At 41.6% G+C, this 26,644-nt stretch overlaps 1 protein-coding gene across 1 annotated transcript; it reads left to right on the top strand.

Moving 5' to 3' along the window:
- Nucleotides 1-5,848: 5,848 nt before the first annotated feature.
- On the top strand, nucleotides 5,849-14,423 carry LOC310964283 (interleukin-13 receptor subunit alpha-1-like). The gene is made up of 10 exons (XM_083937352.1): nucleotides 5,849-5,960; nucleotides 7,453-7,583; nucleotides 8,176-8,341; nucleotides 8,453-8,546; nucleotides 9,800-9,969; nucleotides 10,063-10,199; nucleotides 10,305-10,452; nucleotides 11,297-11,396; nucleotides 12,205-12,289; nucleotides 12,381-14,423. Exons 1-10 carry the CDS (start codon nucleotides 5,888-5,890, stop codon nucleotides 12,477-12,479), a joined length of 1,203 nt encoding a protein of 400 aa, XP_083793478.1. The 5' UTR covers nucleotides 5,849-5,887; the 3' UTR covers nucleotides 12,480-14,423.
- Nucleotides 14,424-26,644: the final 12,221 nt, after the last annotated feature.

The raw sequence follows: 26,644 nt of genomic DNA, 5'->3' as shown, positions 1-26,644 counted from the left end.
TTTGAGACAGTTCTCTCTCACAAAAAGTCTCTTATTGTCCTCTACCTTTCACAAGATCTTCCTCTGCAGATGTTGCCACTCCGTCAGGGAAGTCAGTGTCAACGTTAAAGCCTTAAAATGCTCAGAAAACATCGACACTGCCATGAAATCTGCATACTGTGTGATATGATAGAAAGCTCCGGAACCATGGGCATTTATCTGTTGCTGTACCAGCCTCCACTCTTTAGACTTTCCACAGTGTTTGGAACCTGGCTGCAGGGATTTGCTCCCATTCACTCACAAAAAAGTGAGCCTTTAGGAGGAAGGTAGGGTATGTGTGAAAAAGTTGCATTATGATTTTGACCATTTAAAAAAAAATTGTTTACAAAATTGCTGGACTCATTTCTAGGGGAGACCAGGGTTGGTTGTCTCACAGGATGGATGTCACAGTGCTTATTACAGCCAAACTAGAGGACACTGTTTCGTCATGTTGATGTCCAACCTGTGCCGTAATGAAATGTTGTAATTTTTAGTGTGTTTTTGAGTCCTTTCATAATCAAACTAAAACAGGAAGATCATAGCTTTACTTTTAGCCAGCAATTAGTTGCTAACTAGGTATGGAGCATTAACCCAAGAGGTCAGATAGGGATGGTTATCTCACTACTTTGTTGGTTGGTTGTCACGCGTGTCACACATACTCACAGAAATGTTTATTTTCAGGTATGGATATGTAGTTTTTGATGTTTTTTGTTTAGCTTTTTTGCTTAACTACTGGCAGAATGGTCAGGGACAGCACGCCACCAGACCTGATGGTCTTGGCTGTGAGGCAGGTCAAAATACAAAGGGTCTTAATGAGTATCATAGGTCGCACTCGCACTGTCCTTCTGTACCGTGCCCCGGGCTTTAGGGTACTTGTCCCCCCTCCCTCTCCCACCACGCCCCAGGCCTGTTTGTACTCACACTGCCTGGGCCTCGCGTAAATGCTTCTTGCTGTCCATACGTCATCACGCCTGAACACGTCACATGCATTGATTGACGTCATCGCGATGCGTCGCTTTGTTTACAAATCTTTCCACAGACCTCGGAGTTTTTGTGCGTCTTGTCGACTGTTTTTGAATATTTTCATCGACCAAATCTGCAGTAAACACTCCACCTCCGCATCACACCAACGTGAACCTTTCGCCGCCATTGTTATTGTTGTTAAATGTCCGCACATGGTTCGTCCTTCTAATTTCTATGTCCGAACAGGCGCACACAAAGCCCACTTCTCTCAGACGGGCCGTGGACGGCCCGCTGGTCGCAGTTATGCGCGGAGCGGGTGCACTCACACTGCTGAAACGCACTAGGCTTTAGCTGAAAAACCGGTTTTGGCCCGGTGCGGAAGGACAGTGTGAGTGCGCCCATAGACATGGTTATTCTATCATTTTAATACTTATTTGGTGTACCTAGATTAAAAAACTAAACTGTTATAAATGTCTGTTTAAACCTTTTTTGTCACAGAAACCTCATTGATAAGTCTGTCTGTGATGAATAACGACTTGCTGTTATAATGGGTTATTAAAAAAATATAAAGGCATACCCATTTCAACCCAACATATTAAGCTTCCCTCTAATGCAGTAATGACTATTGTAAGACGTCTCGACAGTGGGCCAACCGACCCCGTTCTCCCCTACAGTGCATGAAGCTTGTCATTCAGGTTTTCATAAAACAATGCAGCTGAACTCAAATGTACAACATGTTCCCTGTGTATGTTTTCCTGGCCTCCGTCAGTTTGTTCACTCTGTGCCGTTTGTTGCTGCACAAAGCCATTATCACTCAGTTAACTCACTTATTGATCCACAGACTCATTTGAAGGCTGGCGTCTTCCTGGAGGAACGGATGGACACTTGTGGTTTGGGGATATGGCACTTAAGAGCCCACGCATGCGCAGTGTGCCCTCATTAGAGCCCTACGCAGGCAGCATCCCCTGAAGGTGTACAGTCCTTTTTCCCGCTCGGTGCTTTATTATTTTGGACCGTGTTGGGACGAAGACGAACTTTCCCCCTGGGTCACTGTCATTTCCGTGGTGTCATCACAGCTTTCCTCCCACACTCGCTCCCACTCTGCCCCGGTGTTCCCAGCAGAGTGAGCAGGCACCGCGGACCGAGACTCTCAAGGTGTTTTGGGGAGTGTTTTTAATGGTGATTTTAACTTGGAGCAGAGGCTCGAGGGCGTTCAAACAAGGGAGTCCATCTGGACCTGCAAGGCCCTTCGTTACGCCCCCTTCCAAGTTCTGCCCTGCCGAGTAAACAGGGGAGTTGTGTATTTTCTGGAAGAAAACACAAACTCAAGATAAACCTTTTTTCCCCATGTACATCATAAATCTGGTTCAGAATTGTAAATGTTATGTTCTTTTTAATCCAGAGGCTACAGGCCAGTCTTCTGTTGGTTTAGGAGTTTCCTTCTAGCCGACTGTTCGTTGTACAGTTTTTGTGTTCTTTAGCGTGTCAAGAACACTTTAATTCAATTTTATTTATAGTGCCAAATCATAACAAAAGTCATCTCAGGACACTTTACAGAGTAGGTATAGACCACACTCTATGACTTATTTATGATTTACAGAGACCCAACAATTCCTCTGTAGAGTACGGTGGCAACGAAAACCTTCACTATAACAGACAGGAACGTCAGACAGAGCCAGCTCTGTGGAGGACGGACATCTGTCTGCACCGGTTGGGGAGGAAGAAAAGGAGAGAGAAGACGGACAGATGGACAGAGAGAGACAAGACGGACAGATGGACAGAGAGAGACAAAGACGGACAGGTGGACAGAGAGAGACAAACAGACAGAGACACTTCCAGAGATGCAAGCAACTAAAGAGTAACAGTAACTATAATAATATCTGTAGTAATGTGAATATGACTCATATGTTATGGCAGTTAATACAGCAGAATAGTAGAAACAAGCACAGCTAAGGTGATCGAATATGAAAATAGAACGGACAAGGGTGTTGCCCTGTTGAATAAACCTTCCCTCCTGTTAAATGAAAGCACCCCCTCCTAGGTTAAGGTTAGGGCTTATTGTAAGGTTCAGGTAAAGGAAACAAGTCTCGATAGTGAAGACAGTCTTTGACATAGCAAAGGCAGCCATATGGCCGGTGGCAGGGAGAGGCGGTATTACACACAATACTATTTCCTGTTTATTAGTACTTTATGAACTGTGTGCAACAGCGTAGCAGCGTGTCTGTGTGCAGCTCCTCTCTGCTTCATCACTACCTGCAGCCAGAGCTGGCGTGGTTTCACAGTGACAGACGGGCACAGAGCGAGACAGACATGGCTGATAGTGGCTCGATGATGCTTTAAATCGATACACACCAAAGAAGCCAACACGACCATCTTTGAGAAACATCGAGCTGCCAGAGGTCTTGGTCAAAGAGTTCATCCATTTCACAGCTGCTCCGACTTGTCATATCAACGACTGTTACAACAAAACCACAGCAAGATCTGCAGCAATATATCCTACATATTCGTGAATGCAGGTCCATTTTATTACCATTACAATAAGGTTATTATCCACCCTGTGGCGGCCTTTTCTGCAGCTGAAGAAGGAACAGACGGGCACATCCTCAACAGATAATAACATCCAAAACACACGATCCACTCCCCCTGTTTCAGTGATACGAGAAATACTTTCACACTAATAATGTTTAAAAATACAAAAACAGCCAAAATAGTCAGAGCTACAGGCACAGGTCACGTGGACACAGCCAGTGAATGAGGACGTGCTTCCTCCCATGCACAGGGCTCAGTTGAGTAGGCGGTCCTTAATGTGGACAGAGTCACAGACCCGTTCTCACGACTATCTGAACGTGGACACATGTGGACTGATGTTGTTTATGACATCCGATCTCAATGCGTTCTCAATGGGTCCTGAGAGTGTTTCCGTCTGCTGTTAGAGCTCCGACCAGTCAGGGCCACATGTAAACAGGGTCACTGGTGACATGAACTTTACCAGAACATGCGCTGGTGTTGACAAGTCTGCTGATCAACAACACCAGTTATAAATGATCTATCTTAAGTCAGACAGTACTGGTATTATAATCATAGCATGTACATTTTTGTAAATAATATCTATTGTAATTTATATTATTACAGAATGGCCTGATTAGAGCACAGACCTCCACCACGTCTGAGTCATTTGTGTTGTAATTTATAACTGCTATAACTATTAGTCATTTATACTGTCACTGGTCTTATAAACTATAACATTTGTAGCCATAAAAACACCATCAGTGGTATGTCTCGCTGTATCGCAGCTGTCATTACTGCTACTCATCATTGATCATGTTTGCCACCATAATTTTTATCATTGTCATATTCTATTTTTCTACTACTATACTATTGTTTCTACTATTTTACTGTATTAACTGCCATAACATGTAAGTCATATTCACATTACTATAGATATTATTTTAGTTACTGTACTCTTTGGTTGCTTGCATCTCTGGAAGTGTGTCTGTCTCTGTCTTTGTTTCTGTCTTTGTCTCTCTCTGTCCATCTGTCCGTCTTTTCTCTCTTTCTCTCTCCTTTTCTTCCTCTCCAACCGGTGCAGACAGATGTCCGTCCTCCATAGAGCTGGGTCTGTCTGACGTTCCTGTCTGTTATAGGGAAGGTTTTCGTTGCCACCGTACTCTACAGGGGAGTTGTTGGGTCTCTGTAAATCATAAATAAGTCATAGAGTGTGGTCTTTACCTACTCTGTAAAGTGTCCTGAGATAACTTTTGTCATGATTTGACACTATAAATAAAACTGAATTGAATTAAGTAACTATAAAGCTCTACAGCCTTTACAAAAATATATTTTATTATGACTTTTTACGTTGAAGTATTTTAAATTATAAAAATAAATAAATCATTTTAAGTTTCACATGCTGTCATCTAATACTTTATTCCATTCTTTTGATGATGTTTTAGTGTTCTGCCGGGGTATCGTTTCAGTATCGTTATCGAGTTATTTCAGGCAGGTATCGTACCAAAGTCATAATTTAGGTATAAATATAAATATTTAACACCACTAGGCGGTTCTGCCTGGTAGCTGACCCACGGTCCTCCTTGTGTCCTGGTCTCATGGGTAATCACACACCCAGCACCTGAACTGCACACCATTGCAAACTGGTTTTGGGAAGGGCCGTGGATCTCGTGTTGACGGGTCAGGTCAGGTTGTGCAGACCCATGCAGGACTCTGCTCTCTGGATCCTTTGATCCATCTGTAGGTTATAAATCTGTATGAACTCCATTCTGGTTGCAACTGAGACTTGTACCTCTATCTGTTCAATTGCTGCTAGTGCGTGCAGAAACCTTCTGCCAGAAGTGTGTGCATTTGTGTGTGTGCGTGTGTGGGTGTGTGCACGTGTGTGTGTGTGTTTGAGTGTATGTGTGTTTGTGTATTTGAGTGCGTGCGTGTGTGTGCGTGTGCGTGTGTGTTTGAGTGTATGTGTATGTATATGTGTGCGTGCGTGTGTGTGCGTGTTTCTGTATATGTGTGTGTATGTGCGTGTGTGAGAGTGCGTGTTTGTGTGCGTGTGTGAGTGTGCGTGTGTGTGTGTGCGTGTGTGTGGGTGTGTGTGCGTGGGTGTGTATATATGTGTGTGTGTGTGTGTGTGTGTGTATGTGCGTGTGTGTATGTGCGTGCGTGTCTGTGCGTGCGTGTGTGTATGTGCGTGCGTGTGTGTGTGTGTGTGCGTGGTGATAATAGAAAGGTGGTGTATCAGGGCGGGGTTCCCTCCAGTTGTGCCAGCCTCTGCTGTTTGGCCGACAGCCTCGTTGTGACATGTCTGTGGGGCTGGGGCAACTGTAAGTCCCGCCCCCACAGCCCTAACCGCTGCTGACACTCTTCCAGACGGGACTTGTGTCAGCCGCCCGGGGACAACATGACTCTAACTCGGGATGCTTTGACTTTGTTCACGTGCTCCGCCGTGGTAATGCTTTACCACTGTGAATCAGGTAAAGACGCCTCATTACTTTACTATCGTCGCTATCATTACAGCTGCAGGAGCTGGTTAGAGTCTGAGTGGACGCACAGCTTCAGTAAAGCCACAGTAAGGATCGGGCTCTAATGACGGGACTACCGTGCTGGCAGAGCACCATACACAAGTTTGAACCTAGAATTACGGACGGGTTGTTAATGATCCATTACAGGCGAGAGAGGAAACAAAGGATTTACTATTAATGACTCTGTGATCTTTGGTTCCGTTTTGTGTGAAGATTATCCATAGTTAAATAGGCTGAGTCACGAATTGGATACTTTCTCCTCCTGATGAGGTGTAGAAAATGTCCTTACAAAGTCAATTATTATATTTTTATCTTCATTATGAAGTGTCTTGAGATTTCTCTTTTGTTCCCTGGTAACGAGACAACATACTGTATGTTTATGCCTTGTTGTAATGGAATATGTTGTTAATATGGTACAGGTCTGTGACAAGTTTGTAGGTTCACAAAAAGTAACTGAAACTTCTTTTGACCCCGGGTCTCTTTGAAGGATATCAAATCCTTTTCGGAACAATCTTTGAGAATATTCTTAAAAAACAAACAGTGGAGGCACAGGAGTACAGTGAGAAATTTGAGATATGAGGACACTTGTTATATTCATAAAATGTTTTTGACTAGTTTTACATTGTTTAAAGTTACCATGACCTGTGTAATAATAATAATAATAATAATAATAATAATAATAATAATGATAATGGGACCCTACCTGGAACTGTCTTCAAACCAGCAGCCCAATTGATTGGTGTATTCAGGGTAATGATAGTCTATTCTGTTGTGATCCTTTTTATTCTGTCATGAACGGTTCTGAGAACAACACAGAGAGCTGGGATTCAAATGCAGACACAGAAACTGAGTCAGGTTTAAGCAAGCCTTTAATGAAAGAACTATGTACAATAGTGTCCACGGTGCGGGGGGGGGGGGGGGGGGGGGGCAGCTCTCCAGAGCAAGTCCAGTGACAGTGGAGAAACAAACAACAACGAGGCAATCACGGGAAAAACACGAAGGGGTGGTAGGCAAGCAGATGGGGATGCAGATAGGGAAACAGGATCGCATGAAACTAAAACAAAAGGAAACAAAGAAACAATGAACAAAAAAAAACATGGAACAAACTAACTTTTCACCCACGAACGAGACATGATACAGAGTAGATGATGAAACGATCTGGTCCCGGACGTGTCCATCATCCGGCTTCTTACACTGCTGGGGAGGTGATTAGTGGAATTGTTTACAGCTGGTTCAGAACCACGCCTCCCATCTCCAGACAGACAAACACAGACAGGGGAGACACATAGAGGGAAACACAGAGAGAGGGAGGGAAACACAATCACGAAAGGAAAAGGGAAGGGCTCCCAGAACTGGGATCCTGACATATTCTGTGTCATCAGCACTCTAATATTCTTCCGGTGGGATTAATTCCTCTTTTTTAAATTTGTTTCTCCTCCTACAGATTGTCCTCCTCCACCAACAGGGCTGTCACATAAGTGGCTGGACCAATTTACCGTGAACGTGTCCTGGCAGAAACCCAGCGGTCTGCGGGACGGATACGAATACTGTGTGATGAAGAATGCAGAAGAGAAAGTAGGAAACATTATTAACTTGGTCTTTTGTATTTGTTTCTAAGTGATGCATCCAATGACTCTCTGGTACCCAGATATGAGTCTGTTGAATGTCTGTTGATTAGATGATTATGAGGCCATCCTTATGAAAACACCACACACACTTTCATCAGTAACAGATAGTCAGTGTTCTCCGACAGCTTCCTCAGGGTCTTATGCTGCTCTCTGTCAAGTATCATCTGTTATTAACAACTTCAGCTCAAACCAGAGAGCGGTTTATAGCAGGATAAGAATACAAACATGTTCCTGCATAAAGACCACTGTGATGTGTACACTAAGATACTACAAATACAACCACACTTCAGTATATTAACCCTGAATTACTGTGAAATCTCAATGATTTATGTTTTGATGTGAGGAAGATAAATAATGTGTGAAAAAAATCAGAAATATTGGGTTTGCAGATGCATGACCACACTACTGTGATGTGACTTCTGGTAAAAGCAACATGACACTCAACATTGTTTATTCCTTCCTCCCTGAGGTGGATGGAGGCCGAGTGTTTCACCGTGTTTGCATATGCTCCATTAAAGCCTTTGTTGTTTTCCCTCCAGTCTATGGTGTGCAGTCCGTGGAGAAATTTCACAGACAGCTGTCTCACAGAAGAGATTGGTTGTGATCGGTGGACGTACCACGTTTGGACCGTTGGCAGTAAATCCTGTGAAAGGTTCAATAAGAGCTCACGCAGGTCCATAACCATTCAGACCCCTAAGCCCCGAGGTAAGAGGAAGAAAGATCAGCTTGTCCAGTGCGTCTGTGATGCTGCTTTAAAGACACATTTGAATCTTGCCACATGTCTGTATGTGACCTCTTTGTTTTTGTGCTGCTCAGCTGAAGTGAAGGACATCACATGTGACATCAGCTCCAGGAAAGGAATGAACTGCTCCTGGATCCCAGGAAACCAGTCTTTTAAGCTCTTCTATAGGTGAGAACTAGGAGCCACAGTGTGTCTCCAAATATGTGCGGTGAAGTTTTCATGATGGTTGTTGACACAAGTAACTTTAGTGACATCGTGGAGCTGTTTGTTTTTATTTATGGCTTGACTAGTGTCAGGAGGACAGAAGCCCCAAATGGGATGGGAAGAGACCTCCCTGTACAAAAGTTAGAGTTGTTTTGACACCAATACCAGTGTTTTGGTTTTTTAAGATTAGTTTAGGCAGTTTTCCAAGCCTTTATTATACAGATGAGACAGGAAATGGGGTGAGAGAGAGAGGGGTAGACATGCAGCAAAGGGCTGCAGGTCGGAGTCGAACCCGCGGCTGCTGCCTCGAGGACCTTCAGTCTCTTTACATGGGGCGACTGCTCTAAATACTCAGCCACCGGCCGCCCCAATACCAGTGTGCAAAAAGAGAAAGTATTTAAAAAAAAAAAATGGACGTCACTGTATAAAATGTGCGGTTGTGACCTCTAGGATAATCAAAGCCTCATGACACTTTACATTCACAGACTAGAGACCTGGGGCATTCAACAAACATCCCTACTCACTGAGCTCACTACAGCCTCTGAAAGACAAATAGTTTGGTGAGCCTGCCAGCGGCCAGTTGGAACATCAAGAGTTAATGTTATCCCATGTGTGTGTGCACACACTACATGCCCCCCCCGCATAAGTCAGTGTCCAGTTTGGGCCACTGCAAGTCTGGACAAGCCCCTGGCTGTTGCTAACTTTTGGTTGATGCTAGACAGTTTTTAATGTGAGTTTTTCAAAGCGTGATAATCAAACAGGGTTTAAAAGATAATTAAAATTGTAATGCTAACCCTCTTTTAATTATTAACCCAGTGGGCGTTTCATCCCTAGGGTTAGTACTGGTATCAGATCGGTACTCAGAATCGACTGAAACGCAAGGTCAGGTAACGTTATTAGTATTCTGAAGGAAAAACATGGTATCACAGCAGAAAAAATATCCCCTCATATTGTCTCATTTTTTAGTACACACACAAAGTCAGGAAAAAGAGGAATTTGGTGTCTTTAGATTAAGATCTCTGCATGGAAATCTCCTGTGGTCATCAGCAGTGCAGAGTGAAAGCCTCCATGTGGGTGGGATTTTCATGTTTCACTCAGGGAGTTAATGCTGTATTTACATGGATCAGTCCACTGAGATATTAACGGGCAGAGATCCTCTGTGAGCTTAACGAAGCCTTCCCTGCTCCACATCGGTCTTATTCATCGTGTCATTACAGGATTTGTGGACATCAGTCCGGGCAATACCTGAAGGGTTTAAAAGAGTGTGATCAGCCTTACAGCAGCGCCACAAGGAACGGCTGCTACCTGGAAGTTGATGCTGTCAACAAGAAAATCTGCATGCTGTTGGAAAGTGAAGCTGGAATGATCACCTTTAGACCTAACTTGGGTTGGTGTCACCTCTTATGTCTTATCTTGTAGTTTATCACAAAGTGTTAAAGTACATGTAAAACATCTACTGTTAAAACCTGTTGGTCACCAGTGAGTCGAGTGATACCTTCACCAAAGCTGAGCGTCCAAGAAGAGGAGGATAAGCTCAAACTGAGCTGGACGCCTCCAGAGTTCGGAGCTGGTTGTTGGATATACCATGTCTGCTACAGTAAATGCAACGAGCCCCAAGTAAGCAGCCACATGTTACTGCTTCCCTTAAAATGTCACATAGTTTCTCTATACCCGACAAAGTGCAACACTGTGTGTGTTTACTTTCTTATTGTTGTATTTTAGAAATGCCTGAACCTCAATACAGCGGCGGGTCACACTGATATGCAGGTGGCCTACGATAAAAGCTGCCTGTACGAGTTCAGATCCAAAGTCCGGACCAGAGACCAGTGCGGGGCTTTTTCCAGTGACTTCGGGGACGTTGTGTCTTATGGTAACTGTCTAACCTACTATACTTAAGTGCACTTCAACAATATTTATATCCAGTCAGTCAACACCAAAAGACACATTTAGGTGGACAGTATTTGTCACAGTATCCTTTGATTAGGGTTGTTTTTGGCGACCTGATTTACTTTTAGTCTAGTCTAGTTTTAGCCCACGAAAACTCGGAGCATTTTAGTCTAGTTTTAGTCGACTAAAAGACACATTCCGTTTTGCTTTCCACGTCTATGTAATAAAAGTGTTTCTTCTTTTTCTCTCAAACACGACCCACTTTATCATGTTTCTATAGTTGTCGCTAACCCTAACTCTAACACTAACGCTAACCCACAGCAGCGGCAGCTTCAGAATCTAAATAATGCGCGTGTGGGGATTGAGGAAGTGACGTCGCCCAGACGGGAGACTGGGAAGAACTTCAAAATAATAATAATAACGTGACTAAACAAGACGAAACAAAGTTATTTCGTCTCGTTTTCGTCAACGAAAATTGCATTATATATTTAGTCTTAGTCATCGTCACGTGCCCAGCATTTACGCTTCGTCTCGTCTAGTTTTCATCACGTGATAGAGGTTCGTTGGCGACAATATTTCGTCATCATTTTCATTGACGAAAGCAACACTACCTCTGATTAACACACTTCATTGCTGTACATCATATCCTTCACTGTGTACATTTGTATGAACGTATCTTGTCAGAAAAATGACATTTGTGTTTTCACTCAACAATTAGCCGGTCTTAGTCATCAGTATTTCCCCATCATGTCTGACAGCACGTACAGTACCTGCTGTGTCAGCTTTTCATATTTCATTAGTCATCTTTGTGTTTTTCTTCATCGCAGGTTCTAATGAGCGTCCAGACCAGAAGCTGACTGTGGTAGCCGTCGTCCTCCCTATCATTCTGTCCGTCTGCATCATCCTGTCCTGCTACTGCTTCAGGAGGTATGTCTGGAAACAGAACAGTGGGACAGTGGTGCAGAGTTTCCAGTTCAGCAGGGTTCACACACGTCCTGGAAATGTAGAGACGGGTGGTCCAGTCATGGAAACACCAGGAAATGGATTAAAACGACTAAATATCCAGGAACTAATCTTTGATTTCCTGGAAATGTTTCATTGTATTACAGCCCTTCACTCAGACTGCTTTTACATTAACAGCCATCACATAAGAAATTATAATATAATCATATAAGCAATACAATCAGTAAATGATATGAGCCTTTGTGACCAAGTGAGGTCCTGGGAAATCATTTCTCGTCCAAGTTTCAGTTTTATTTTGATTTGATTCATATGTAAATGAACACAGGCTCATCAGGTTTGAACAGATAGTCAGTAAAGACATTGTGCGTATGAAGGCTCTTCAACACGGAGAAACCTGATCATCCTGGTGGCCCTTGCCTGCCACCAGCAGGCAAACTCTGAAACTTAACTTTTTTACTGCACTTTCCACTAGAATGCTTTCAGGTTTAATTAGTGGACAGAGTCAGAGTGTGTGTGGGCGGATGACTCACAAACCCAACCCACCCCAGGAACATCCATAGGAAAGGGATTTTCACTGTGCACCAAGTCATTTTAGTTTGAACTTAAATCTACTGTACATGCAGACGTGTTTTAACACTGCTTTGAGTCTTTTTTCCACATAAAAGTTCAGTATCTGTTTATGTTTAAGAAAAATCACATCTGTCTGTCGACATATTGTAAATTTGACCTCAGTGTGCTCGTTGTTGATTTCTGTCATTGTGTGTGTTTTTAGGCACCGCTCCATTATTTGCCCCGTCATACCAGATCCTTCAGCAATATTCAAGGAAATGATGATGAATGGAAACAAAGAAATGAAGGTACATTACATTAAAAACTAAATATGTTTGAGCTCTACTCTGCTGCTCTGTCTGTCTCCACAAACACTCATAACACTCTTCTGTTTTTCAGACCGGTGTGAACAGTCTGTACACACCAGTGCCAGAACCTGTGGAACCCTGCAGAATTACCCTTGTAACAGAAAACAGGGTCCTTCAGCAGAACTCCTGACATGTCCATGTACACGTCAGCGCAGCTGGACTGCCACTCTGAGCCAATTCATCAGGAACATTTAGAAAGTAACTTTTTGTTCCACTGAAGTTCTTTGGCATGCACGTCGTGTGCTTGAGAGTACACGATATTTGCCGAAAAGAAGTCCCTCTGTATCACGTGATATGTGTGTGTGTCATGAGAAGTGGCGGTCATCTGAGGTAGGGGGTGTTAGGTGAGTCGTGTGTGTTGGTGGTTAGGTGGAGGAGAGGGTTGGAGGGAGGAAATTCCTTGTGTGTTGGGCTTGTAAACCTGTCTGCGGTGATCTTATACACTCAGAGCAAGTGCTCCAGGATTAAGAGCACACACACTGGACAACAAACACCCGACTTTCACCCAGGAGGCCACAATATGTGTCCCCATCATGTCCCCATCATGTCCTGTGTGCCACTGTGGTTCTAACCCACCCAACATCTTTTCCTTACCACAAACACCATGTGGTTAGGGTTAGGTTCTTATGAGTTCACAACGTAAACAAAATGTTCCCCGTGTTTAAATCAGCGACCAGGAGCACTGTATTTTTGAAGTGCAGGGCACTGAAAAGTGACACAAATGGGTCCTTACAAAACGTGACGAGTTGGGATGAGAACGGGTCGTGCTAACCTGACTCCGCCAGATGATTCGATTCGCACGATTCTCATCTGCTCAACATATCCATCTGGGAACTCTCGTTTGGAGATCTTTGGGGAAGGGCCGAAAAAAAAGAGTTTCTGATTGGATAAACCATCTGTCTATCGGAACGAATCAACTAATCACATCAACAAAGCCTATGACGTACTTACAGCATCGATGCAAAGCTTAGAAATTACACCACATGTCGGTTAAGGATTTTTGTCGTTTGTATAACGCAAATTTACGGATTAAAAAGCACAATTTCAGGTGCCCGGTCCATATTCCAACACAAGGAGCCAAGAGAAAAAAGAGTTAGCGAGCGGCTAACAGAATTAGGGCTACCGCTGTGAAAATGTGTCTAAATCAGGTCGGATTTGCATGCGTGTCACACTTAGACTCGCCTAAAAAAAAAATGCTGATTGGACCTTTGCTCTTAATATCACTGTTGCACATTACCAGGCTGATCTGCAAGTGAAATACAATGGAGCTTTCAAGGTCAGGACGGTGTCACGGTGCTTGGGTCCTGCAGGAAGTAACCTAAATTTAGTAATGCTGCAATATAAAAATATGTTACTAAAAGACCACACATTTAAATGTTAATTAAGTAAAAAAGATAATAGTATTATCTGGATAATTGTTATATGTAATATAGTAAAAGTACACATAGAAGAGAAATGTACTCCAATGTGACTGTCACCATTATTTCTATTAGCATTTGTATAAGCAAATGGATTGATTTTTATGGGTTGGGTTGTTTGATATTTTGATCATTTTGAACTTTTTAATATTTGGACTGCAATCTGGATTATTTTATCCCTTAAATAATTGTTCGGTTTGTAAAAAAATAGCTAGAATGGTGTCACAATTATCAGAGCTCAAAGCGACACCTTCACAATGATTTTTCCCCAACTGACAAACTTATTATAATATATTATATTACATTATTGCTCATACATTACAATCATTAAAATGTCATGGGGGGCATTAGGCGGAAGGATCATGTGCAAAGGAATACCAGAGGCACCCATGATAAGTTGGTGTTTTAGTTTTATTTATTTTTATTTTTTATGACAAGGAGACCCCCCTCTACCCAAATACACAGATATTCTAAAACAGATACTGTATGTCTAACTGTGTATATTCTGTATGCGATGTTAAATTGTTTCTACAAGCGTTACACCGGAAGACAAAGACCACCCTGGTGCTGATGTTTGACGAGTAATAATTCTGTTATGATTGTTGCTATTTATGTGATTTTATGTTTGTGACAGAAAATACATATGCTCACTATTGGTTATTATGCTTTGTCCTGATGTAGAGGAAAAAAATGCTGAAAAGCTTTATTCCAAGATAATTAACAGAAATGGTGAATGTCAATGCAAATGTCACCCAGTGATTTGGATTTGAAGGTGTGTGACAAAGAGAATACTGGCTGTGGCTCAGGACGTAGAGCTCACTAATCTCAAGATCGGCTGTTCGATCCCTGGTGCCTCCAGTCTGCATGTCCAAGTGTCCTTAGGCAAGATACTAAACCATGAAATTGCTCCCAAAGGCTGTGTCATTAGTGTGTGAATGTTCACGTGAATGGTTGAATGAGATCCTGATTTTCCTCAACAATTGAGTTCTGCACATATAAGTCAATGGACAAAAAAGGTAAAGGAATTTTTTATTTTTATTATTATTATTATTTTTCTTTACAATTTTACAACCCATTCGCCCTAAAAAACAACTAATACATGTAATTACACTTACAGACAGAACCTTTAATTTAATTTTATCAATATAGAGGGAAATTACGATGGTTTCTTGCAGTAGGAGTAAACCAGATCATCCTGATTAAACCAATGCAATTAGAGGAAAGATTTAATGAACTTGGAATGGGAGAAAAGAAATATAGAATGTTTTGCTGGTTAATTTGTCATCCATCCGTCTCCTGCTCAATTGCTGATTGTTTTTCTTTTCTTTTTTTCTGTGCCAGCAGTATACACAGTTTTACACAACAAACGATAGATATGTTATTGGGCTAAGCATGAAACAACAAGAGACCTGTCAGTGTGCCTCTTGTCCTTGCCTCCCGGCCGGATCAGCAACTCCTTGCTCTGGAAGAGGCGAAAGCCCGGCCTGGGTTTTATTTTATTCTTTCAAAGCTTTAAAGCCACATACTGTGATTTTCACCTAAGCTGTGTTCCAACCAAACTGTGCTGTCTCTTCCTGTCAAACAACTAAGGTGTTGCTGTTTTCTGTATGAGAGGTGTTTCAATCAACTGACTTTTTATGATGAAATGACAGCTACATTTGAAACTGCACTGTTGCACTGCAGACCTCCATCTACTGTAAATCTCACCAAACTCATAATGGAAAATCTTTCACTGTCATCAGTGGTTTTAGTGGTTTTAACGGTCCCACAGACTTGTTTCATTGAGATGTTTCTGTCATAAACGCATGATTATTTAAATTCATACAGCCATCTAAAATATACCCCTTGACTTGCTTGACTAAAATGTAATTCTCTATAAGTAGGCTATAGTAAGGTTTTATTTTATCATATAGTAAACATGTCACATGACCAGAGTCAAAGGAATAACTGTGGCATTGTGCGTCAGAACCAAAATAGATGCAGAGGCCCAAAATAACCTTATTCTGAAAGTGGTCCTAGAGGTGCACATGTGAATTGTCTTTCACAGTGTATTAATAGCTACACATCAGTTCCACTCTGCACTGCAGGTGCTGCCTCATCATCTGACGGCTGAATACATGGTGTTTGGCTCCACTGTCCTCTCAGATGCAGGTCGCTGCTCTCTCTCTTTTTTTTAGGAAGAAATGTCACCGCTGCATAGTTCAGCTCATCTGAGGCCTGACTCTGTGAATACAAGCTGAGTTGAGTGGCTGAGTATGAGACAATATTAACTGACAAATGACATGAAGTGACCGTCTTCAAATGAAACTTAATAGACTTCACCTCTCTCCGTTGTGGATTCTGTTCTTCAACATCAGCTAATTAACAGAAAGAATACGTCAATCGACAAGATCAATTCAATATAAAATTAAAATAAGATTAAGTACAACTACCTTTCTGAAGCTTTCGGATTTTGACAACCAGACTAGTGATGACCATGACGAGGAAAATAACCAAACTGCCCAGGAGCACACTCGTCAGCTTTGTTATTCCATCAACCTCGTCTATGAGAAAGGTTGTTAAATTAGACTCTGTACTTTGAACCTGTTTGAATGGACAAAAATAACTGACAACATGATTTCATGATTTTGTGAAGCAAGAAGAATTTGTAGAAGAACTAAATGTACACTTTGGTCCACATTGTGAGACCATCACCAAAATTGAATATCAAGTTAATCCATTAAAATGCTGCATCAATCGAAGACAGACCCAACTTTACAGTAATCTTACCTTGAACGTCTAAATATGTTGCATCAAACATAAGCGGCTTTTTGCTGATGTAATATCCACAGAAATACACTCCAGACTCAGACGAGTTCACTTGTTTGATTTTGAGAAAAACAGTAGAGATGTTGGATGTCATTTCATATTTTCCACTGTGAAATCCATCACATAATTTATGCGTCAAAGGCTCATACATAAAGGAGACACAGCGGGGCTGGGATCTCTTCACCGCTCTGAACCAGATTATCTGAGTGAGACGACTTGAAAAGTTGGAGCACAGCAGCGTGACCTCTTCACCAGGCTGGGCCTCCACAGTCGGAGACTCAGAACCTGAGACAGAGATCCAGCCTGAAACAAACAGAATTAGGAATCATTTTGCTGACGGAACAAAATGTACTCAGTGCCTTTATATGGTTTTTTTTAACAGTAAGCAATGCAGTCTGTGGTCGTCTACGGTATTAGGTGAAAGTACTTACTGAAGCTGCAGAGAAGTAAAACTGTTTTCAAGGACAAGTTCCTCATTGTGCGTTTGATTGTTGCACTGCAAAGGCACTTTACATCACTGAGCCCACCCCAACCCCAGTGCTTTAAGGTGTGACTTAAAGGGATAGTTCCGATATTTTGAAGTGGGGTTCTATGAGGTGCCTAGTGTAGTGCCTAGCCTGGAGCTCTGCAGGCAGACACTATTGGAATTCTTAGAACAAATGAAAAACACATGTCGGTGTGCACCAATATAACGTATGTCATAATGCTGATTCCATCGATCAATTAACCAAATTCAGTGTCTATGGGTGAAAGGGGGGTCCTGACTGACAGAATCAGTTTTAATTCTCACATTTAGCATACCTTCACACACATGAAAGATAGCAGTTAAAGTAAAGTTTTATACTATTAGTATTCAACACCAATTTTTCAAAAACATCTTTTTATTTTATCTACTTGGCATAAAGCAGTACTCAGGTGTGCACTGCTCACTTTCCCACACAGTTTTGATTTGACAGCCCATATAATTTTCATCCCAGACCAACCTGTGCTGCCTCTTCCTGTCAAACAAGTGATACTGCATATATACTGTACCTCCCTCACTCCTCCACCGCTGCAACCTCCATCTAACTCTAACTAGAGACTCTGGACAGACTTGTCCTCCATCAAACACAATCTGAGATTAAGATCTGACACAAACACAATAATTAAGAAAGATACTTTGGCTGGAAAGTAGAATTAAACTTGTATCAGAAATGTCATACTTTTGAATATAATCTTTATTCTAAAGCAGTTTAATATGATATAGCATCAATTTCACTCTGAGCTGCAGTTCCATATGTTTCCTGAGTCTATCTGGTGGCAGCATACACAACGACTGTCTCCTGCTTCTTCTGTAATGCAGGCCTTCTGCTTCTTTTTGCTTCTGGATGGAACCTCGGTGCTGCATAGTTCAGGTCATCAGAGCCAAGGATCTGTAAGTAAACATACAGTGGAGATCAAAATTAGAGAACAAACTATTAATACTTGATTTATTCTGAAATATTGTTATTTTTTATTGTGTCAGAATTTGATAAAATTTCAGCTGTGGCTATACCACTGCTGTCCTAGCATGCTTTTTTGAATAACCATGGCACTTCAACAAAAACCTTTATTTTGTGAAAAAAAAAAACGTGAGCAAAATTAGAGAAAACGCTCTCAGATCCCTCCCAGTTATTGGTGCTAATCTGCACCTGGTGACAATTGACTTCATTGTTGGACACACCCTGTTTATCTGGCAGCCCTCCTGGTTACTTTGCAAGATGGCAAAGGTGACTGAAACCCTGAGACAGCAGGTTGTCAAGGTGAAGGCCAAAGGGATGACCCTCTCAGCCATCAGAGACAGGCTGGGCGTTCCAAGTCCTTTACAAAGGCACAAAGATTACTGAAACAATGAAATGGCCAGAGTCCAGATCTAACCTTATAGAGAATCTCTGGAAAATCCTTAACAACAAAGTAATGGCTTAGAAACCCACTACAGTTACCGAACTGTGAAAGAGACTGAGTCAGAATGGACTAAGATGAATCCAGAGCGGTGTGAGAAACTAGTGCTGTCCTGTGGGCGCAGATGTAAGATAAGATATCCCCTTTTTAGTCCAACAAAGGGGAAATTTCCTCATTACAGCAGCAAAGTGGATAGCAAACATAGAAGATGCATCAATAGAAAGAAACAATAAAATGTGCTGAAGTCATTCAAAGCTGTGGCCTCTACTCTTCCTGTTCATTTTTGAATCCTAGAGAAGAAAAACATTGTTGAAACCTTCTCTTCTGACGCAGTGGTTACTGTTTTCTAACTTTCACAAAATAAAGGTTTTTGTTTTAAGTGTCATGGTTATTTAAAAAAAAATGCTAGTACAGCAGTGGTGTAGCCACAGCGGATATTCTAACAAATTCTGAAGAATGGAAAATAACAGTATTTCAGAATAAACCACGTATTTATAATTTGTTCAATAATTTTGATCTCCGCTGTACATGCAGTCAGTTATTACTACTTAGGACCACTCATATTAACATTGTAGTGACAAAAATGAGTAGAAACATCTCCATCATCAGAAGAAATGCTTGTCCGTTGACAGACTCAAAATTAAGTTAGTAACCCTCACTAGTCTCTAGTCTTCTCCCAACTAGACTAATGCCCATGATCTGGTCTAGTGCGTCGAAAACAAGAGTATGTGAAAGTACAGCTTACTCAAAACAGAGCAGCACGTCCCACTCTCTGCCGCCCCACATCATCATGGATGTCAGTGGATGAAACAAACTCACCAACCTGTTCTCGCTGCTATTACCTACCATTTATAGACATGGTTATGATACCAGGGTGGCCCTAGCACTAATGCCCTTAAAAAACTAAACCAAATAAATGCTGTTATCAGTAAAGAGACCAGGCGTCCGTTTCACAAAGCAGGTTAAAAAAACTCTGAGTCTAACCCTGAACTCTGAGTTGATCTACTCTGAGATAGGAAACTCTGAGTTTTCGGTTCCAGAACAGCAGATTTGCGTAAGGTTGATCAACTCAGAGTAGTTTGACTTGGAGTTAAGCGCGTGCACCACAAGTAAAAAAAGACAGCATCAATGGAGCCCTGATTCAACGAGTCACCATGGCAACGGGGAAGCGAAGGGCTACGCTACAACTGGAATTGGAAATATTAATGCGCTCATACGGTGAGTTTGAGCAGGTTTACACCGCTGCAGCAGCAAAAGAGAGGGAGGCGGTGCGGGAGAACATTGCGGCTCGGGTCAGTGCGTAAGTTTAAATGTAGTCATTTGCAATCACAGTAATATCACAGGGGAAACTGCTTGAGTGGGAGCCTATTGGTTTATTTCATTTAAGTGCAACCCTGCGGGGGGAGGCGCACTTGGCAGCAGCTTAAGATGAAACATAAAAACATTTTTCAAACAGGTAAAACATCGGCAAAATCTCATGGTGACGCCTCATTTTGTGCATGTTTTACATGGTACAGTAAATATTACCGTAAGTGGCTGTTTTTTATACATCATATAAATGTTGTATAAAAAAGTCCCATTTGCAAAAAAATTCAGCGCAACACACAATATCTGCTGTGATATGAGAGCATGACTGGTTGTTAATGTTGGAAATGTAAGGAGGGATGAGATGGACTGTGACATGAAAGGGTGTTGTGCGTATTCAGCCCCCTCACATTAAAGGTGATATTCTGGATCAGAAAGCTGTTGTTTGGACCTATAGGAGTAGTTTATATACCGGTAACCCAACTAAAAGCACACACTTTTGAACCTATGAATTGCAAGAAAAGCTGGGATATATTTAGGAAACGCTAAGTCAAATACATTCAACTTGCGGAAAAGATCCATTTCATTCATTTTGTAATTATGGCTGCAGTATATTAAGGACGTCTATGCGCGGTCTGATAATCATCTCCCGACGAATATTTAATTCTCTTTGCGGTAATGCGTCAGCTTCATCCACGGGATCGTTATCAAAAGGACACGCCATGGTAGTGAAAATAGTCACCACCTTTTATAACTTCTAATGTAGGCCTACTGACTGATTTTTGCAGTGATTTTCTGAAAAAACAGACGGAACTATAGCAGAACTATACTTCGCCAAAACTCGCCCGGTGACTGAATGAATGAGGAAATCAAACACCGTGTGTGGCTGAAAGAGGGCGGAGACAGAGAGAAGCTCAAGGTTTTCTGAGAAAAAACTGGTCCCGACCAGGTTAGTTTCAGAGAGCATGTTACCATGGTAACTGACCGAGAGGTTAAGTTACCTCTCTCTGTGAAACAGGCTAGAGTTACCCCTCTCTCTCTGGTTTGAGTTACCTCCCTTTGTGAAACGGAAAACTCAGAGTTTCCCTCATTTCAGGGTTAACATACTCAGAGTTTTCACTAAACCTGCTTTGTAAAACAGGCCCCAGGTTAAAACAATGTTTGATTCTGTTATTCCTTTTTGTTGTTTTCTTTGGTTTTTTATTATTTTTAGTTTTTAGTTTTATAACAAGAAAAACATGCTACTGGCTTTGCTATGAGTTGCTGCATTGCTACATTGCTACTACATTGTTCTGATATAACAATATGTATGGTGTTATAATCCCTGTTAATGTTTGTCTTGTGTTGGACCCCAGGAAGAATAGTCTTTACTATGGTGATAACTAATGGGGATCCTTCATAAACAACAACCAACAATACAAAATAGTAAGATATGCAGCTACTTAACAATGAGTGAACCAGACAACATAGAAAAACAGACTTTGATTATTCATAATAACGCTCAAATGTGATTACCTCTCTGCATTGTGGAGTCCGTCCCTCTTCATGAGCTAAATGACCAAAAACAGAACATCTGCTCAGTTAAGTGTTAAAAACATTCCTGTTTATATTTTTAGGCAAACACAAAGTTCTGTTTTTGCAACTGAAATAAAAACACATAATTACCTGGATGAAGTTTCCTGATTTTGACAACCAGACCCATGATGATCGTAACGAGGAAAATAATCAGAGCACCCAGGATCACACTTGACAGGTTTGTTGTTCCAAAAAACATGCCTGCAGGTAAGATCAATGTATTCATGTATTCAGTGTATTTTCGTCTACTTCTACCGCTTGTGTGTTGAAATCAGTCCTTATTTGACAGTGACTAAGAAGGCCACAATCTTACCTTGAACCTTTAAATATGTTGCACTGACAATTACAGAGTTTCCATTTGAGAAAAATCCACAGAAATACAGTCCAGAGTCGCATAAATCCACTTGTTTGATGTTGAGAAAGAGGGTAGTGGTGTTGGAAGTCATATTAAATTTGCCATTTTGAAATCCATCACAGAATGAAGCATTGCTATCAGAGCTGGACATGGACGAGATACAGCTGATGATGGGTCTATCGGCCAGTCTGAACCAATGTATGTGACTGGGAAAATCGGAAAAGTTATGGCACATCAGTGTGACATCTCCACCTGCCTGAGCCTCCACGGGGAGGAAGTCCGAAACACAGGCGGAGATCAAGCCTGAAACAAACATGAGATTTATTATTATATACTTATAATTCGACATGTTTTAGATCTTGGCAGATTATTGTACCGATGGAAAACTAGCAATTATTCTATTGAGTAACACTTTGTACTTACTGAAGGTACGGAGCAGCGCTGTTATCAAGAAGAAGTTCATCATGGTGTGTACAGTATGGCTGCACCACTGCGTAACTGAACTATGCTCCAGTAAGTGTGGTCGCGATATAAGGGCAGGGGGTGTTCTTTGTTTCTTCGGTTGCTTAGACGACTTTAGTAACTTTGTAACAAGGTTACAAGTTTTCATGGGACCATTGTGATCTACAGTTTTATTTACCTTAATGAACCATGTTTATTGTGTCCTATTATACACTATAAACAGACTCTCCATTCAGAAACATGTGATGATAATGTTGAGAAGTTCACGTTTCAACACAAAGGTATTTGTTTGTCCATGTGATTTGATCTCATAAATATATCAAAGGCGACATTTTTGCAGTCTTTGTAAACCATAAAAACTCCCCTCTAGACATTATGTATTCAGGCAAAAAGTCTGCTTGGAAGAATATTGCATGTCTGATATTTTTTTTTTCATCAAAAAAGTTTGATTTCCACATTTAAATCCTTAAAAAGGCAACTATTTGTGATGTCACAAATCCTGCACGTAGGAGGGGGACTTTTACAAATCAGATGTCATAGTTCCTACAGTTTTCATTAGTATGCTATTAATTCTGCATTTTGTTTGGCATTTATAAACTGCTGCAAAATCCTTGTGCAGTGAATCGTGTGTCAAACATGTGTAGCCTTTATATGAGAATGATTAGTGTCACCTTGAAACAGTGTCAACTTGAAACAACAAGAGAGTAGTGATTTGAATTAGAGTATTTTATTATGTGTGATAAGGAAAGCAGTGAGACCATTTGAGATTGGTTTCCCACTAACAGGATGCTAATACAAATATATATGTATATATACTTTCTATATTCTCTGAGAACACCTTTGTTGTATGTGGTTATGATGCAGAGAGCTGAAGGCCAAGCTTCCTCTGGTTGAGACCTCATCAGTGATACATACAGTAAACAGACTTGGTTCTCACACTTTGAGTAAACAGGCCTCTTGAATTTCACCTTAGGGCGCACTCACACTGTCCTTCCGCACCGGGCCAAAACCGTTTTTTCGGCTAAAGCCTAGAGCGTTTGACCAGTGTGAGTGCACCCGCTCCGTGCATAACTGCGGCATGCGGGCCGCCCTCGGCCCGCCTGAGAGAGGTGGGCTTTTGTAAAGCGGGTTTGCACATGTACGAGCACGAACGTGCGCACGTGTACGAGTACGAGCACGAGGCCTACGACGGTTCTGACGTAATTTATGTGCGCCTGTTCGGACATAGAAAATAGAAGGACGGACCATAGTTGTGCTCAGACCACACAGTGCGATCTTTCCCTGTCAAACACCAAACATATTCTTATTGAAGACTGAGTGCTGCATCTTTCAGGTCGTCAGAGTCCAGATTCTCTAAATAAAAGTATACACAGTGGAGAAGAACAAAACCACTCACTGATCAATTACCTGAAGGGATTTCTAAACCACAAAACATAAAAGCATAACATTTGACATGAATCTTAATTCCATGTTAAAATGTGATTTGTGTTGCTCTGTTGTGCATTTGACTTTGCCTTTTGATTTTAAAAATACCATAAATACCATAAACTGAAACTCAAGCGATGATAAATAAAACATCAAGATGCTAATGTTAACAGTGCCAGGGATGCTAAAGGAAAAGACACCTCCATACACACACATACTTGTGTTTCATCGGCCTGATAAACTGCCCTTTTTTTTTTTTTTTTTTTTACATGGATCTACAAGACACCACTACAGGTGGATAAGCTTTGTCAATGTTTTTGTCAACTGCGAGTGCTGCTAAGGGTACTGCAAGTTCAATTTTGTGATGTTTAACTTCAGCCTTATGACCCTTCTCACTCATTTTTTTTCTGGCAAACTGGTGCCTTCAATTGCCTGTAAAATCAATAACAGTGATCGATAAAAAGCCTTTAAAAGTGTTCATACTTACAAAAGAGTCAGCCTTGGCACATAACTTCCAGGAGAAGAACCTGCTCCCTCGCCACACTGGACCAAAATGCATAACGAGATACTGAGCGCTCCCATACACTGCATAGGCTCTTAATGAGACAATGGTCTCTGGGTGTGTGCCTGCTAATGGAGAGGCATCAAAGGGGCTGTGAATGTTCTCATTTGTCCAGGTTATAGTTATCCTCAAAGCAATTTCAGTCAAAAGAAACTGGACTTGGTTATTTGTCTAGGAAAACGTTTCACCTCTCATCCAAGAGGCTTCATCAGTTCATGTACGCATCTGACCAGGCTGGGACTGGTCCTGGACCAGGGTCAGGACCAGGACCAGGCTGGGACTGGTCCAACTAACTGGTGTGGAAATCCAGGTATTTAACCTCTCACAAGGCCGATGATGTCACTGGAACCCTTTGTGCTCCAAGTGCCAACGACCGTCTTTAGAGTGACAGTTGTTGGTGGGAAGTTGGTTTCGTTAGTGCTCTATTGAGTCTTAACGACAGTCGTTGGAGTCAAAGGAGGCCATTTGTGAACAGTTGTTCTTTAAGGTTAGATTGTTGAATGTCCTGAAGGGATGAAAGGGCAGCATTGTAAATTGGAGATAAGTGTTGTCTCAGACCTCCTCCTCTGTTTAGCGATGGTTTCTCTATTTTTCTAAAGATGGCTTCTTTTACTCCTCTTTCAAACCATCTGTTCTCTCTGTCCAGGATTTGGCATCAGAGATCAACATAGAGGAGATAGTTCTGGACCAGGCAGGATCGCCACAGTGTGGAACTCAGAAACAGAGATCAAACCTGAAACAAACAACATACATTTTATACGTGAACTTTTGATCCAAACAGAGCAGGTAGATTATAATACTATTTTTTACATTTCAGTGCTGTTTGAAGAGATGTTAACACATTCTTAAAATTAATAAAATGGTAAGCATACTTACAGAATACAGCTAAAATCAGGGTAATGTCCATCTTCATGTGTGCAGGACTGCAGCTGTGAACTGTGCTCCAGTAAGAGTTGTCTCAGTGTCAAAAAGCTGCTGTTTCTTTTCTCTATCCAGCTGCTCACAACAAAAATGCTTTCTGGAAAATGGATGTCACAGATCACTACTGGTTTGGTCATTATCATTATCTTTGCTATGATGCAAGGCAACCACTCTGTTCTCTGCGTACTCCAAAATGTTGTACATCTTTTCACGTCTGAGCGTGTTATCGTGCTCATGGACACTTACCACAGATTCAAAAAAGAAGCTGGGTTGTCAATATATGAACAGTTTCTGCCTCTCTAGACGATTTTCAGAGTTCAACAGACCTAATGATTATTGCCTCAGTTGTGGTCACACCGCAGTGGGCTATCTCTTCCTGTCAAACAAGTGATGCGTTGCTCATTCGCCAATACTGCTGCAGGCCTCCATCTAACACTCAGCAGGGACGTGCAAAAGGCCAAACGCTAAATGTAGGCTCATGGTCACAAGTGAAGAGTTATTTTGTCTTAAGCATGCCGCCTTAATGTTAGCTTAGATTGGTTCATGAAATAGTATATTATAAGGCAATATTGCTTGATGTAATGCAAACATGACAAGCTAAGTGTTTTTCGGATCACCTGGGGTCGTAGAACAACAACAATGCCAAGTTCGGATGCTAGTGTCACATGATAGGGGACCTGATCTTGGTCGTCCCTTATTTGTGTCCTGTGGAGGCATGCCTAATAAAAAGTAATAAAAATGTATTTGGTCTAACTTTGACAATTATGGCCTCTGATATTTCCGCAACAACAGCAAAAATAAAACTTTTTTTCCTCCAGAGGGGGCAGCTTAGCCAAAGAGGGCAAATAAACTGTTTCTCGGTCAACTTTTGCCCGGCCTTATGCACATCCCTGACCAAGTATAAAAGACTCCGGACAGTTGTCAATGTCCTTACAAGCTCCTCCTCCATCAGTCACAATCTTTGTTCTCAAATTAATTTCCAAGACAAATAATTAGCAAAAACATATACTTTGGCTATAAAGTAGAATTAGAGTTGTAGCATAGATTACATAATTTGCATGAACTTTATTACAAAATTAGATGTTTAGATGTTGTTGGCAGTGCTCCTAAGTCGTTCTCATGGTTTTCCTGTCTATACAAAAGCCCACAACATTACAGATTCTTAATTACATAATGGACATGTTATGTGTTATGACCATAGACGGTATTAGTGGACTTAGATGTTTCCGGGTCTGAGTGTGTGCTGTAAACCTTCACTTATACAGTTTATGGTCTCAATCTCTAGTTTCAAGTCGTCTTCATTACAGAATGTTTCTTCATGCCCCTTTGACTCTCTCTCATTGTTTTCACTTCATCACACTTCACTGGAACATTTTGACATCTGGAAATAAAGTGTTTATTTGAGTTTTGAGTTACAGGGTGTGTGTTTCACTGCAGGTGAACAGAGCAGACAACTGGAGCATGCTACTCACCCGCCGACTAAAGTATGCCGTCTGTTTCAAACTGAGCTCTCGTGCCACAGCATCATAACTGTGCTCAGATCA

The sequence above is a fragment of the Echiichthys vipera genome (assembly GCF_963691815.1).
Source record: "Echiichthys vipera genome assembly, chromosome: 22".
Taxonomy (NCBI): domain Eukaryota; kingdom Metazoa; phylum Chordata; class Actinopteri; order Perciformes; family Trachinidae; genus Echiichthys; species Echiichthys vipera.
This window is presented reverse-complemented; position numbering and strand designations above follow the sequence as displayed.